A 17,363-nucleotide genomic window follows, 5' to 3' on the forward strand; every position below is an offset into this window, starting at 1 on the left:
CATTCAGCATCGCCATCTATTCTTTTTCGCCCCGCCCTAAGTCGGTTTGCCCCGCCTCTTTCTCGGTTGGGACCCGCCTACTCTGAATTTAGCCCCGCCTCTCGACCACTGAATCTTGTCCCAAATTCTTTTGCTTTTATCCCATTCGACCCGCTACTCCCACCAACCCGCCCACCTTAGGCCTGGCCCCCTTTCGATTTAGCCTTGCCCACACTTCCTGGGCCCTTCCATCTTCTCGTTTCTAGACTCTCAGCTGTCCACTCTGTCTCTTCTCTCTCTTTTCTCTGAATAGAGGAAGCTTTTATGGAAAACTCATAGACTGGCTCATGAATACAGAACTCAGTGTGGTAGTAGCAAAAGTTTTTCTCGGTTATCTCAGAAACTAAAGTCTTGCGTTGACAATATATACAGGAAAAAATGTTTTAAAACCAAGTCCTCAGCAACGTATTTGAAAATCATTAAAATTGGAGTCAGCGAAGCACATCGACAGCTGGATCTTGAGTTGTATTAATTACTTGAAATATTTATTTGTAATATTTACTTGTATTAATTACTTCCAACAATTACGTTACTGTTACTATCTACAAACGTGTTAAATTCACCAGTAACAATTCCTGTTTCCATAACAAAAGAACTAAATTAAATATCCTCAGGAAGGATCAAGGTCACGAAAGGACCAGGCAAGTCGAGCAAGTCGGTCACGAAGAGGAGCTGCGCTTCTCGGTCTTCCCCGACCTTAATAATGAGCATCGCTTCCCCTACTTTCTTCCAGGACGATCTCACGGCAGCTTTAATCCACGGAAAGCGTGAGCGATAAGAAAATCCGCTTTCGTCCGTCCGCCCACAGGTGGTAGCAGCGGCCTGTTTGCCTGAACTGCACCTGGCTAACTGCATTGGCATATCGTACCGTTCATTTCGAAAGCGTTGCAACTGTATTTATCAAAACAATTCAGAAAGCGAGAAATTAATGTACCGTATTTGCCTCAACGCGAAGTTTTCATTTAGAATCGATTCATAATTTTGATACTCGAAGATTTCTTCGCTTCAGACGATCGCAATTTCGTCGTTCAATGGAACTGCATAATCATTTACGGTTGGCAATTCTGAACGAAATATTTCTGCATTAAATTTACATTTACTGGAATATGCAAAATGAAAGAAATTAAGTGGACTTATCAGGACTTTTTTTTTTAGACAGTTAAAAATAGAAACATGACGCTTCAATGTTTCACAAATGAATGAAACGAACTTGCACCGATTTTCAAATGAACGGTCTTATCGTTTCATTTGTATTTTGTTTTCCTTTGTTTCTTTATATTCTTTGGTTTTCATTTTTCAATTCTTCTGTTTTCTTCTCTTTTTTATTTCTATCATTTCTGCTGTATTCTCGTTGCATCTTAACGAGCACTTCCGTGAAATTTGAATAAATAAATGGCGCCGCGGAACGAGCTTCGCCTGTTCTCCCCGGAAAGTGAAAGTTCCGCCCGATTCCTATATATATTCTAGATACGAGCGCTTTTCAGCCTCAGAACTCGCGCGATCGAGGGACGAGCGATGCTCCTCGGTTTCCTTGAGAACCTAGTAAGAGCATTAATTCGATAGTTATTTCGATCTCTACGAATCAAATTGATCTATGCGATATCAATCTATAATTCCTTGTCTTTCTTGCTTTTCAATTAACGAAATAACTATTACCGATGGTAATTTTACGTTTCTTTCGTTCGATTATGTTCGTTTCACTGTTACTTGTAATACTTTGAGCTGGTCGGTCGATCCCATAGAAAGTAATCTAACCCTCAGCTAAACTTCATTCAACAGTTTATTAGAAACACGATGTTAACGTTGAATAAGTCTTGAATCTTTGATAATAATAGGTATTTATCTACTTTCCCATTAATCCGTACCCTCAATTTTCCAATTTACCAGTAAACGCTCGTTAATCACAGGAATCAATTAATTACCCAGCGAGTAAAATGAATTACGCTTGGACCACCACGGTCGAGCGGAGAATTTATGAACAAATGGCGGTGGCAGGCTCTGTAATCAGAAGCTCGTAAACGTCCGCTAAATAGCTTCTAATTAGATGTGTAAATTTTTGAGGCGATAACGTTTTCTACGAAGAAAAGTAGCGAACACCTATAACTGTGTACATACTCGATCAAGGCTAGATTATAAACAATTGTAATTACTATACTTAAAAATTTGCAACACGTTTCTTAAACTAATAAATCCTTCACTTCGAAACTTAAAATTTCAACGCGAAATTAATAAATATATGCGTATCTTAATACTAATTAGATTCAACCCTTTGTCCTACGATTTCTTTCACAACTGCGTCTGATACAACTACTTTATCATTCACAATTGATTAAAACAAGAACAAATTTCATGGTTCTTCTCCATCTACGTTTATTCTAGAAATTGACGATTGCTAACGGGAAAGTAATATCTCGTTTATGTCGAGAAAGAGCGAATAACATTCAGATTCATCGAATTCAGTTGGAGATTTTCGTCACGAGTCTGACACGACTTTATTCTGTAGGGTAAGAAGTTAAAGGTGTCCTTTTAATAAATTCAGCGTACGTAATAGAATGAATATGGTAAGAGGAAATATAACGTACGAGAAACTCCTCGTTATCTATGAAAATTATTTACAATCTTATTCGTTATTTCTTGTTAATTGCAAAATGAACGGCTCGTTTGTATATTTGAGTTGTTGATTGCACTCACTGTATGTTAATTGTTATGTTACCATTACTAATAGCTTCGTGAATCAGGTGTCCTTGCACCCTCGGCCTATTCGTAGCGAGTCGAATGATCGAAAGTTGTTCATGCTTTATGTATGCCGCGCCGCTAGGACATATACGATCACATGTATTACCCAATAGAAAGTGAATCGCGGCAACTTGTAATCCACAGACATCATTAACGGAACCATGACCAGACGATATTCTCCATGCCGTTTCAGAATTTCAATCGTCCGATATTATTAATCCTTTGGAGACGAAAGACATCTTTTTATTCGCGGTGATAGGCGATCGTCAACGATGAACTATCGATAACGGTTTTAGAAATAAGGTAAAGAGAGATTACAGGTATGTACCCTAATTTTATTTTGAATATTTTATGAATTAATGTATTATAGAAAGTTTAATAGTAAATATGAAATTTTATAATTCTACATCGAATCAAGTGGATATCGGGGATCGTCTGTCGAGTTAAAAGTGTTGATTTATTATTAATTCATTCATTAATTCGTTTGAAATAACATTTTTAAATAATACATATAATTTTTGTAATCGTTGTGAACGTCATTCTCGTGTAACTGTTCCGATCTGTTCGATTTATTGAATATTAATCAACAGTCTTGTTTTTTGCATACTTGTTATGTCGATGATTTGTGTTTTATCTTTTTTAATGTTGTTGCAAGGTGTGACCAGAAATTGTTCGCATGCTTTCGTCGAAAGTTGAAGATCACAATTTCTTTCCTTCTTTTTTTCTTTAAATCGTGTCGATCAATTTCTGTAAGCTATGCAGAAGGTGAGAAGGTAAAGAAAAAAGAGAAGTACTGTGACATGATTCGCTTTAACACGGCAAGGCCACTTTCACATCACTTGCCGCGATGAAGACGAGCACATGCTCACGCTCTTCCTTTGTCAATCTATTTTTTGCCATGCCGTGAATCTCTCGTGTACTTGAAGACTTTATTCGTCTTTTCATTATCTCTTCTTTGCCACTGAGGTGAAAACCTGGTTTTGTAAATGCCTTGTCAGGATTGCCATTTACATCTAAGACTCTAATGTTCTCACGAACAGTACACATAGAGTTTCGAGGTTCTAAAGTTTCAGAATTCTAAGATATTGGAACTTACGAAGTTTCAAAGTTCTAGTGCTCAAAAGATCTAAACGTTCATAGGTTGAAAGCTTCAAGGTCTCAATGTTCCAAAGCTTCAAAGTTCCAAAGTTCCAAAGTTCTAAAGTTCCAAAGTTCCAAAGCTCCAAAGTTCTAAATTTCCAAAACTCGAAAGATCTAAAGTTTCAAAGTTCCAATGTTCTAAAGTTTCAAAGCTCCAAAGTTCTAAAGTTCCAAAGTTCCAAAGTTCCAGAGTTCCAAAGTACCAAAGTTTCAAAGTTTCAAAGTTCCAAAGCTCCAAAGTGCTAAATTTCCAAAACTCGAAAGATCTAAAGTTTCAAAGTTCCAAAATTCCAAAATTCTACAGCTCTAAAATTCTAAAGTCCCAAAGTTCCAGAGTTTCAAAGTTCCAAAGTTTCAAAGTTCCAAAGTTTCAAAGTTGCAAAGTTTCAAAGCTCTAAACTTCCAAACTTCCAAAGTTCCAAAGCTCCAGAGCTCGAAAATTTTCTAGTACTGTACTTCCAGTATTAAGAAATCAGCGTAAAAGTTCGAAATTTTCCATGCGACACCTTTGAAATCCAGATCGCAATGGAATAGAAGTCAGTGTAACGGGATACGCGATGGATATCGACAGAGAAATATTACGTGAGCGAATAACGGTTTATTTGCTTCTGCATGGCACGTAACATAGAATCATCTGTAACGTGAATGGAACATGCAGGTCAATGTGTCGGATAATGACGGCTCGGTGCACCGCCTATTAGAAACGTAATTTCACCTAGATAACGCGCATCGCTGGCCGTGGATCGGAACAATTTTCACTTTCGAATTGGGATCGAACGCATCTTGCCTGGCTGGTTGCGCGCCACATCATACAGTTTCTCATGATCCACGTGCTATCAATTTTTTGCGTCGATATTATGAATCAACTATTACACGCAGTGCAGGTAATGAACTTCGATTAGAAACCGTGAATTCATAAATCATGAACCGGCTCCTGTTACACTATTATTTCTCAACCCAATTTAGAATTCGTTATTACAACAGGTACTGCTATAATCATATTACTATAACATCTATTATATCATACAATAATTTTACTAATTCATTTATGAAACATAGCTCGTTAATTATCACGTTATCACACTATTAAACTCAATGTTCATTATTAATCAATAATAATCAATAATTACATTCAATTTATATACCATATCCAATCTCCATAGATTATCAATGACATTAATGTATCCTACACAATTACCACATTCAATAATTAATACGTATCGTCCACAATAACATCACAAACAGTTTCGTTTTATTAATTACTTCGTTTCCTATTTTATCAATAACCAACTTTCATACAGTATTTCTAGATTGAATAAAAAGACACCAGATACAATTTTAAAAATAAAATCACTTTCGGTTAACGTTCATCCCAAAGTAAACAATTTGATCTATAAATCTCCAGTGATCTAGAATTTTCAAGTTCCAAAGTTCTATATAAAACCTACTAAAAAGTCTATTTCCCAAAAATCCCTTTTTTCAAAGTCCCTTGCCCCAAAGTTCTACCAAAAAGTCTCTCGCAAAGTTTCGTTTCGATTCGACCGCTCGGATCCGCTCGTCGATCGAAGTTTCTAGATCGGCGTAGTTTAATAGGCGGACGTCCCGTGACATCTAATCGAACATTAAGCATCGAAGATTTCACCCGGCGCTAGGGAGCATCATCGCGAGTTTCACTTTCGAATTAGAGTCGTCTCGTATGCGCCGTCCGCGGACGATGGGACCGGGTGACTCTCTAAGTACCGGAAGTCCGCCGACTTCCTAGCCGTGGCGTCTTCGAAAATCGTCTCTGCGCACGTCGGTGAAAAAAATAAACAGCCGCGGGAAAATTCACAGAAACCGCGGAAGAACCTCCGGTTCGCGTGACAGGACGGTTATATAAGTGATCCGGAGATTTATAATAAGCTCACAGACAAACAGGTCTATGCTCGGTTTGCGAATCATGCACGGTTATGCATTATTAATGTTCTCCATTCAGGAGAAAGCGAGCTTTTGTTGGCTACAATGTTTTCTTCCAAAAACCGCGGCTGATTGTTTCGATAAATCCGAGTTTGGAAACGTGAAATGTGTTTTCGGAACAGTCCTCGGTGATTTGTGGACGTTGTTCGTCCGCCATTTTGAAATTTCAGCTCCGCAGTTAATATAAGGAATAATGTAACGTTTAGAATATTTGAAATTTGGAATTGAATATAATTCAACTTTCCAAATAGTTTGATATTGAAAGTAATATTTGATAAGATAGAGAGAAATTCAAGTGTACGTCTCGTGAATGGATTCTAACCTCAATCTAAGGCGGCCATATTGAGGAACGATGCTCGAAGGGTATTAACATATCAATATTGAAACTGATTCATCTATCGGATTGAAGTTCCAGTACATTTGAGTTAGAAATCTGCCATAATAAATTCCTTCTCGGAGTTCCTTGTGGAAACAAACGGAAAAAATGCGCTTTTATGTTTCACGGAAACATCCCGGGCTTGTTAAAGAGGCTCGTATATCGTGGCTGAGCATCCTCGCATCGTGTCTTAATTGGCTCGATTATATGCCGGCATCGAAAAGTAGTTTCACTCTCGACCCAGAAGGTTCGTCTCCGATGCATCTTTCAGCTCTCTACTCGTTCGTTACAGCGGAAGCGTGTTCGTGAGCTCGGTCGTTTACAAGTCGGGAACCCCGTTGCTCGTGCATCGGTTTCCTTCCCCCGCCGCTGCATCCTTGCACAGTGGCTGAAGGATGCACCGAGCATGCACAGGGTGTACCGGTTAACACGAAGATCGAACGTATCGCGATTTCTTTTAACCCTCCGCGGACGAAGGTTCTTAGAAATATACGAAACCTTCGACAGAAGAAACTAAATCATCTATCAATCGCTTAATCAATGGAACAAAAGGGAACTACGTGCTGATCTCTAGATGTTCGAGTAATTAAATCACTCGTCTACGACTTGCTCTTCCAAATATGAATATTTCATCTCGCCGAAATGTCGTAAAACTTTAAAATTTGATATTTAACCCTTTGCACTCGATGATTTGATAGAGCAACATTATAAACTTTGGTTATTTGCCATTACCCTCTGTATTCTGCATCGATACGTGAGATATTGGAAGAAAATAGCTTTAGTTCCCTAATTCATATGTGATCTCTTAATAAATTCATTTCAAAGTATCTCGTCTACATCTAATTAGGACTTTATGCATATTACAAGTGAGAATCTTTCGAGTGCAAAGGGTTAATATTAAACTGTGCATAATGCATCGGTGTGCGAAATACTGGGATAAAAAAGCTTTGTTTCTCAACTTACCTGTGCTTTCTCTTTGAGTTCATTTCAAATCGTCTTTGTATATTTAGGAAATGTTAAAATATCGTCTTGTTTAAGTGGAAACACGAACTATCTTTATTTCGAAATTACATTGAATTTGTAATTAATCCAAGAGTGTATTGGAATTGTATTTATATTTCTAATTCACGGAATCAAGGATTATTCAAAGGTTAAAGGAATGATTTAAGAATAATTAAAACACCAATACGAAACTTGAATATCGCTCGATTTATCCAAAAGATCGTTCAGGTTTGATTCCCTCGGAAACAAACGATCATTGTTTCTTTTTCTTATCTTCGTGCAGAATATATTTGGAGTAAGCAGACGAATATATTTCATCCGGGACACTCTGTAGATAATGTTCCACGTGACCATGACTTTCCCGCGGTAGAAGTCTGTGACGCGACTCAGGAACCAGGAAAGGAGACCCCGGAGTCGCACGAAGGAAGAGCATACCGTTGATCTCGATGACCTCGAGGATGCAGGAGGTTCCCTCCGATTTAGATGGCCCGCTTTTTTCCGCGTGCGCGTACAAAAATAACGGTAACGTGCGAAACACGCGAGCAGTCGGACAAATTCCGCAGATTCTAAATTTGAAAAAATCCTCCGCATACCAATTACTTCGTAACGCAAATATGCAAAGTCTCAGATAAATATTGTAATGAACCTCCGTACGGTCCTCCTGCGTTTTATTTAAAGATCAATGGACCTTTCAGCGGATAAATCAAGTTTCTCTTCAAATCCCGTTGTCCTTTAAACATTCCGCTTGCAAAAATGTCGATTCGCATACGCGTCCTGTTCAATTAATATATAATCTGCTAGAAACGAAATTCTCGTCTCGATGTAAATTTTGAAGAAATTCTAATGTAAAATTCATCTGTCGCGAACTTCACGGGGGTTATCTGTATTCGAACGAACCTGCGGGCTTACGGGGACACGATTTTTTCTTCGAACGGTGAATCGCGAATATATCATCTCCCAGGATAGATGAAATCATTGGATACTGCAGCGGGGAACTGCATCGGCGAACGGGTTTCATGGATTCTACACTGTGCGAAATGCCAAGGGGCAAGGTAGAAATTCTCCAGCCGCGCACTGGAAAATTTATGCCCGACCGTGATTTATGTTTCTTCTATCAGCCACTCGAGTCTAATAAATATTCTTCTGACAGATTAACCATTAACGAGATCTATGCGCCGGTTACTGGTGTTACGGTTTAATGGAACTTCGGGTTTTCTGTTAATAGATCGATTCGATAATACTTTGCAAGAACATGTTCGTACGATCAATTAATTCCTATAGAGATGAAAGATTTAATCGAACCTTGATTTGTCCAAATTAATTCAAATGTCAAGGTATGACAAATTGGTTTCGAGAGGAATTAATGATAGCCTGGACTAATATCAATGTGTTCCTTCGATTTTATTCGTCAACCAATTGTTTGTACTTTAAATTAATAATAAATGGGTTTTAACTGTGTTTTCTGTATAATTATACCTTAGAAATTCGTCTGAATGAAATATTGAAAATGAAACATTTGAATCTGAAACACGAATGATTTCCTACATACCCGCCATTTTGTCTCGCAGCCGAAATTTAAAAGAATCGAGATTCACAGATTTTTAACATTTCAAATTTCCAGATTTCAACGGCAGAATTCCCAGACAAGTAGGGATGACTCGATTCGATAAGTCTATTTCACAGTTACGGAAATTAGGAAGATCTTTTCGTGAGAAATTGTTAAGCAAAATCATCTGTTTCCCTGGGTGTAACAATAACACTCGCTTCGAATTGCGAGGAACGTACTCTCCAAATTTCGGCGAGAAATTATGTATAAACCACGCTAATTACTCGTGCCAGCGTTAACGCGTTTCCTCGCGCAGTGAGAACATTCCGGCATTCATAGAGCCATTACAATGTGAGAAAGTTAATGCCTTCGCGCGGCGAACTTTGAGAATTACGTTTCCCGCCTGACGCCTCTTTGTTCTTTCTTGAACTGATGTCATTCAAGATCGCGAAAGGAAACGTTCCGCTGTTCCTCTAAACTGTCTTCGTTTTCTACGAGGAATCGTAGCATCACGATTTCGAAGTGCGCCTAGGCGACGACTGCGTTTATGGAATCTGTATGCACGCGACCGTGCCAAGAATTCGATGCGAACCTGTGCAACCCGGTGCCACACAGACCCAGCAAATCCACGCAATTCACTTTCGAACGAGGATGCAACAATTAATCGCTTTCTAGCCGGGGGAAAGGATTTTGGCACAGTTTTCGCGAACGAGATGATCCTCCGCGATCCAATCCCGTATTAATGGCGGCCTCGGGAGTTTCAACCTAAACACGAAATAGATAATTTGATTATTTAAAAACATTGGGAATTAATATGTGGTTTTCTTATTTTTGAGTGTTCAAGTCTTTCACGTATAATTTAGGTTTTCAAGAGAAGTTTTTTGAACTTTGAAACATTCCTGTTTGCGAAGAGCTAATATTGTAGGTGCGAAATGGGAAATTAGAAGCTTCGAATTTGAACCGTTGAGAAGTTCAGAATTTATTTAAGTGAAATAGAAGATTGAAGAAATTGGAATGGAATCGACTGGAAATAGAAATATATTCATAGGACCTCTCCGGAAGGCTCAAAATAACTGTTACGAAACGTGAATCGGCTGTGTGTAAAGTACACCCATAAAAACGTTTTAATTTACTCTACTTCTGGCGAACTGCAGTTTTCCAGAAAATTATGGTTACCATTAAACGTTATCCGCATTCATCAGTGGCTCTTATAAAATTCCTGCAAGTGAAAGTTACTTGAAACGTACGAGAGGCAGTTTGACCTTCTGAACAATGAATCAATTGTTACCGCCGCTTTCAATTAACAGGAATGACTTTATCGTATTATGTATCGTATTACTCACATATTTCTTGTACGGTATCTATAGCGCTATGTTCATTGTTGAATTATATTATATTATAATATTTAATTTACTGCCGTGAATCCGGGGAATGCTTTCACCGACGCGCCCACTTATTAATGGCGGTCGATTCATCCTCTTTTTCAGAAGGCGTCAGGATCCGCAACGAAATGACGAGATACAGGGACCGAAGTCCGGAGCGAGGCTGTTACATCAATTGCCCGTACTTCTTAGTTACTTTCACTTGAACCCCGAAACGTAAACTCGGATGTTCCGAGTATCAAGACCGGCTAACCCTGGGAAGACCGTGCCTCGAGCCGTTACGCGGAAGACCAAACGGGATCTCACGTAGCCAATACAATATTTCTGATCGAAATATATCTTTCGAAATATTAAAATATAATAACCATAACTAATAAATATAATAAATATAGTAAGTATAGTAAATATAGTAAATATAGTAAATATAGTAAATATAGTAAATATAGTAAATATAGTAAATATGGTAAATATAGTAAATATGGTAAATATGGTAAATATAGTAAATATAGTAAATATAGTAAATATGGCAAATACAGTAAATATAATAAATATAGTAAATATAGTAAATATAGTAAATATAGTAAATATAGTAAATATAGTAAATATAGAAAATATAATAAATATAATAAATATAATGGCATCTAAATATAATAAATATAATGAAATTTAAATATAATAAAATTAACCATTTAGATGAAATGAGAAAAACAATGAATCGTATAAAAACTTTGGATAACTAGATATCTGGATAGCTAGATAATTAGATAACAATAGATAACTGGAAAACAAGAACAATAAAACCAATTACTTTGCTTGGTACGCCGGTTCTAACATTAAGGCTAATGAACGGGTAGACCGTACACCGAAACGAATTAGGTATAACAAACGGAAAACACAGTTGACACGCTAATAGCACGCGAAACACAGCTCTGCGCTTGTGTAACCTCCGATGGACGACAGTCGAGACTTCGTATGGCACAACAATAGTGTATACCGTATACTGGTCACGTCTCTTCGATTCTAAGTAAACCTTAAATCATATACGAGACTTTTATTCCTTCCTTTTACATTGTCCTATGATAATTTCATCAACGCAATCTTTACCGAAGGTATCATAAGACACCATTAAAAATTTTAACTCGACAATCCTACCTTAGAGTTCTTTCATTTTCTTGTATTACGAATAAATAAAAAGAAAAACACGAGTTAACTTAATAGTTGCACCTTACAATTCTTTCAGGTTCTTTTACAATTAACAGATAGAAAGACGAAAACAGAAATTTGAATGAACATCCCGTTGGTTCATCAATAAAATTACTCGGATGAAACGGCGCCGTGCGTTTATGTGCCGAGCGCTTTCTCGGAAGTGCATTACACCGGGGATAAAAGTGAGAAAAAGTGAAATACGAGTAAAATTTTCTTTCGGCCGGGTCTTTTTGTAGAAACTTCGTGTGTTTGTCGATTAGCGTGTCGCGTGTGCCCGGAACCCGGCCCGATTGAGAAATCCACTTGCGAATAATATTAGATGAGGGCAAAAGTCTCGATAGGTTTCCCTATAAACAAATATTCCATCAAGAATAACTCATCTCATCAATTATGCGCAATATTAATTATTACCATTCTACACGCTATAATCATAAATACTAAACTGTACACACGTTACAAATATTTTGTATCGCATGTTTTCTATTTCCTCTACGAAACTCACAAATATTTCTTTAATTCTTATGTTTCATTTTTTTTCATTGACCATCGTTTCTACGACTAACAAAGATAAATACGCGATTCCTTAGGAATCCGTCCCAACTTTTGTGCTTACATAAATTCCATTTCTAAATGGCCGCGTCGGGAAAGCAAACGATAGGAATCGAGTTCATGGCAAGTTTAATTGGCGAATACCGTGAAAAGGTGTTAATTATCGATGGACGGCGGCTAACTGGCGATTAGGTAACGCGATAACAACGTTTGTTTATATGGTCATGCGAACGTGCACGGACACGCGTGCGTACGCACGGACGAAATCGCCCCGGGCGCCTTTCACTCGCGTGAAATTACGCGGGCAAGGTTCGAGGCGAAGGAAAGAAGCATTCGGCTCCAGGAGAATTACTGTTATTCGATTATAATAACGCAACGTCCGGCAAATGGAGTTGTTAACCTTTGGCCAGCGATCGCCGGGTCCTTTCAGACCCGAAACGTTACATTATCGTAGATCAACTTCGTTTTCATACTTTTTGCACATTCTTCTTACAGGTTCCTTTACGTTTTCATGAAAGTCTGACGATACTGATATCGATTTCCGTGTTTTTAACGCTTTAACTTTTGGCCAGCGACCGCCGGGTCCTTTTAGACCCAGAATATTACATTATTATTAATTAACTTCGTTTTTATATTCTTCTCAAATGTTTTTATACATATTTTGATATAGTTTCCTGACGATTTGGAAGAATCGCCATGAATCTTCACTTTTCAAACACTTTAATGTTTATTTTACGTTTCGAAAATCAGAAATTCATCGAAAAATATTGCGGTACTGATATATATAACATCTTACGAATTCTTTGGCTCCAAGAAAAGTTCAAAGAGGAATTGTGCACGCTTCAGTAGCAAATCCAGTCACGTGCTTCGAATTAATACTTTGCTGCGAAATTGTAAACATTCGGACCGTTTACGCCGTAGCAAATTCAAATGATGAAAATGGTATTGCCGGTGGACAATTAAACATACTCGGTCTAGAGATCAGTTGAAGCGCCCGCCGTGTTCCTTAAACAGTTTCTTCCATTTTCCACGAGTCGTTTAACTCGTTTAACTCGTTCGATTTACGGTTCGGCGTCTTTTAACTATAACGGTCGTTGATTTTTATGGTAGAAAGCAATACGCCGGAACCGTTCGTGATGCAAGAAGGAACTCCGGTCTCGAAAGACCCGTGTCGCGCGTGAAATGGAAAAAAATAAAACTTTCTTCCGCGCGAGCCGCCTGTTCCTCTGATTTTCGTCTCGCGAGATACAAATCACCGAGGTGAAATTTCGTGCGGATTATTCGTGACTCCGATCGGATCTATACGAACGGACGACCTTTCGCAAATGCAAGAACAAATGTAGACGGTGTTTCATAACGTGTGAACGGTACGTCAGAAATGAATGAGTCGCGTCGATGTATTGTTACTCGCGAGTCCGTTCTGTTTCACCTTGTTCTTGAATACCGAGTGGGTCTCTGTGTCAATTACCCTTCGAAAAGAATGAATTCAATGAAATTAACGAGAAGCTGAATGAAGTTTGAATGAGATTAATGTAACAAGTTATCGAAGATCTTGATCTTCTACTTTTTTATATTACCGCGTGCAACCTTCTTCAACTCGTAATGCCGTCTTCTTAGTTTGTTTTATATTACGATTTGTTTGATCCTTTCGCTACTGTTCTTTCTATGAAGTTAAATCACTTTTATCTAAACATTGCTGCTTTTCTTCTTTGAACAACTTGTTCCTTCAAGCTTTAGCAACTTCAGATGTTCACCAATGAAATGAATAAAATCACTCGAAACATCAAAAAGATACAAAACCATAATGCTTTGATGTTCCCATCGTTAAGTTCGTCAATCGAATTCCTAGTTTAGCAATCGAACCTTTCTTTGTTCACGGACGTGACCTAAATAACCAGGAAAAAGGCGAGGGACGAGTCCTGTAGAAAGCGTACCGCGGTTACTGGCCCATGGGCCCGAATATCTGGAGTGTAAATAACCAATTTCTCGAATACGTCGTTTTTTATTTACCGTCACACCTTTGAAACATTTCTAACGCCTATCTTTCGAGTTCGCGCCCACGCTCTGTTCAAACGGCATGCGTCACACGACGAACACGTAATGGGACATACTCATACAAAGAAGTAAGTGCTTATGAGTATATATACTGCGAATCTTTATGCAGATTCCAATTTCTAAGATTATTATTAGAAAATAAGTATTACGACAGAAAATGGCTTTCCCTGGCAAATGTAATAAAAAGCACTATACTTTATATATTTTGTATATTTTTTCGTCTTTCGAATGCTCTATAAACGCATAGACATGCGCAGTCTACTTAGAAGTACTAAGTAGAAGTAAAAACAAACGCTAAATCTACTATGCATTATTTTTTCTTAATACTTTACATTAAATGCTGGTAAATCTTAAGACAAGCGAGTGGCGTACTAGAAATTACAATAATTTAATATTTACGGAACAAAACGAAATATTTACGGAAAGTATTTCACGCGTACGACCCATTGTTTCCATCTTCCCGCCTTGTCCGGCGGCCATTTTGTCGGAACGATCCGAAGCTTGCGAAATTGATGACCGCATTGCGGCGTCGGTCAAACTTTTGCCCGAATAACGGATCGAAGACAGCAGCGACAAGTAAAATTGAATTCGTCGCTTAATGAATAATTAATCAATCGCGTAAAAATTTATTATAATTATTTATTCGTTATTCAGGGTAACCGGAATTGGCTCTCACGCGTGTATCCTATTAATCCCCGGAAATACACGTTTTCGTTCGAATAAATATAAAGGTGATTCATTCGAATAAATTCGCTCGAATAAATAAACATCAGGAATTCGAATAAATAAAGATAGCGAGGATAATTTCCTGCGAATAATGAAATAAATTATTTTATCGTGAAGCCTTCCAATGAAAGAGATTCACGTTATACTTTTACCGGAGGTGTCAGAAAACACCTCTTAAAACCATAATTTACAATTATTCTCTACGATTAATCATTTCTGCTCGACTTTTCCATTTTCCCTCTAATGACTATAAAATTACAATTCCAGCGTATGTATCTGCATCCTCGAAGATCTATACTTAGAAAATAATTCGCATTGAAAATGAAAAAATTTAGGTTCCGACCTTTTCGTTAAAACCACTGTTAATCTGAAGTTATTCAAACGACGATGGAAATAATGTTATCCTTACTATTCGAATATCAATGCACGATGGGAATATTAATTGAAACCCACTTTTTCTTTTCGTTTCATTGAATTAGAAGCGGCCTACGAGGCAAACGGCAGCCGAATTCCAAGAACCGTGACTTTCAGGATCACGGTTCTTGATCTTTTTGCCTAGGCCTCGAGGGATAGTTATGTCAGGCGGAAATGTCCCGGATACGGATGAAAGGTGAAATGCTCGTCGACCGGTCCGGCTTGCCCGGTGCCTCTGAATTCGAAAATCTGGAGCACGCGAACGAATGATTTACGGGCCGGAACGGCGGGGACGTACCCAGACATCTTGCTCTCTAGCGCGAACCCAAAGAATTCACTTTCATCCAGTAAACTTGCTCGCGTGTGTATGAAATTTAACAAGTTATCACTTGTATTTGCATGTGTCGACCAAACGTGCTAAACACTAAAACATTGTAGCTTTGAAAATAGCTAGACGAATTTCTGTCAGCATAACTTCGACTTTCAACGTCAATTTAGCGACACTGCTTTCTTTTCAAGCAAAATCATATCTTTCTTCCTATTCTAAGTAACTCGGAGCAATAAATTCTACTAAATTTGAATCGACTTAGATCTGCGTCCAGTTTCATTTCAAAACGAAGAAGGTAATAGATCAGAATGGATCATGCAATTCGGTAACACGATACGTAACATACTGCGCATCCGTTGTGTAACGATAAAATAAAGGAAACTTCTCGGACAATCTATGTAATAATAAATACAAAGCAGCATCTTTAATCCTTGTGTTTTACGTAGGATCCATCTAGTTCATCTTTACAATGTTCACAATGTTTCCGCGAGGCAATGAATTCAAAATACATTGGAGGAAAATAAGAATCTGCAGTTGTATTATTCCGTGGATGTTGCATAAAAAGAACAGCATTTAGCAGTGAAGGATTGTTATTTGCGTTTTTAGTTCCCTCTACTAACTGCTGGGATCCGATTTCTTCTTAACCTTCGCGGCGTAAAAGTGTCCGAAGTTCCATCATTTGCGCTACAAATTTCCTTCTTTCCCCCTATCGCGTGCTTTCACTCGTAAGAGGCGTCCACGATTTACGAGCTTTTCAAGTAAATAGAACCCGACGCGGTCGTAACCTTCTTGTTGCGCGGCGTCGTTCAAGATTCGGTCTCGCGAAAGTTTCCAGAATCGACGGAATGCCTGCTGATCGACGGACTAGATTCGCGTCCTTTCCGTCTGAGACGTCCTACTTCGTAGATTCCTCGAAGATTTTCGTGTTCTACTTCGGGAAATTGCCTAATCGCCATTCGATGGGACGTCTGTTAATATTTTCTGCGCGATTTAACCCGTTCGCGCTAGGCTAGAGTCTCAGTGAGCAATCAATCGACATCACTATATTATTGTTATTATTATTAATTACTATATTATTATTCCCTATCAATATTACCTACTGTATTCCTATTTCCTATATTATTATCTACCGTATTACTATTTCCTACATCGTTGTCTACTATATTATTATCTCCTATCATTACCATTTACTACACTCTCATTTCCTATATTATCATTTACAACTATTATTATCTACCGTATTTCATCGTCATGATCTCCACATTATTAATCTGTCTACTTACCCATCACCACGCTCCAGGCACTCGAATCAAATAGAAGGAGAAAAAAACTCCGTCGATTATCGAACATTTTTTATTTTACGTATGATGCAAACGGGTTGGATCACTGTCAAAAGTGAACGAACAAATCCCGACTTTCTCAGCCGCAAGGAACTTTGCTCTTAGGTGTTTCTTGGCCTACAGTTCTTGGTTAAATCATCCGAGACGATAAGCAGAATTCGCTCGTAAGTTTTTACGAGCATCATACCGCAAATACATTTTACCAATGGAATCGAACTACGGCGACCTTGGCGACAAAGATTATGCAAACGATTACGGCGTCGCCGAGTAAAATCGGATTGCTTAACGGCCAATAAAATGGCGCGGAAGGCGGCGGACGCGTTTCAGTCGGGAGCCGACATGTTTACGCACACGTGCGCTGTTAGAACACTCGATCGCTAGGCCGAGGAATTCGGCTGATCGATCAATTTTCAATTCCTCTCACCGAACTTTCTGTTCGTCTTATCTCCTAATTTTTTATATCTTCGACCGTTATGCCCTTGCTCTATGATTTCTTTCACAATTGTGCTTGATAAAGATACTTCACCGTTAAAAGTTTCGTCGAAAAACAAAGGAAATTGACGCTTAT

The 17,363-nt window shown here is 38.3% G+C and overlaps 1 protein-coding gene across 1 annotated transcript in view; it reads right to left on the reverse strand.

Annotated features, from left to right (window-relative positions):
* Positions 1–16,757, reverse strand: part of LOC116430456 (retinoid-inducible serine carboxypeptidase) — a 55,513-nt gene extending 38,756 nt beyond the window's left edge. Inside the window, exon 1 of the mRNA XM_031984628.1 lies at positions 16,739–16,757. Within this exon, the coding sequence (XP_031840488.1) occupies positions 16,739–16,742 (4 nt within the window). The 5' untranslated portion in view covers positions 16,743–16,757. The remainder of the gene's footprint in view (positions 1–16,738) is intronic.
* Between the last annotated feature and the right edge of the window lie 606 nt (positions 16,758–17,363).

This window comes from Nomia melanderi, chromosome 7, assembly GCF_051020985.1.
Source record: "Nomia melanderi isolate GNS246 chromosome 7, iyNomMela1, whole genome shotgun sequence".
In the NCBI taxonomy this organism is placed as follows: Eukaryota; Metazoa; Arthropoda; class Insecta; order Hymenoptera; family Halictidae; genus Nomia; species Nomia melanderi.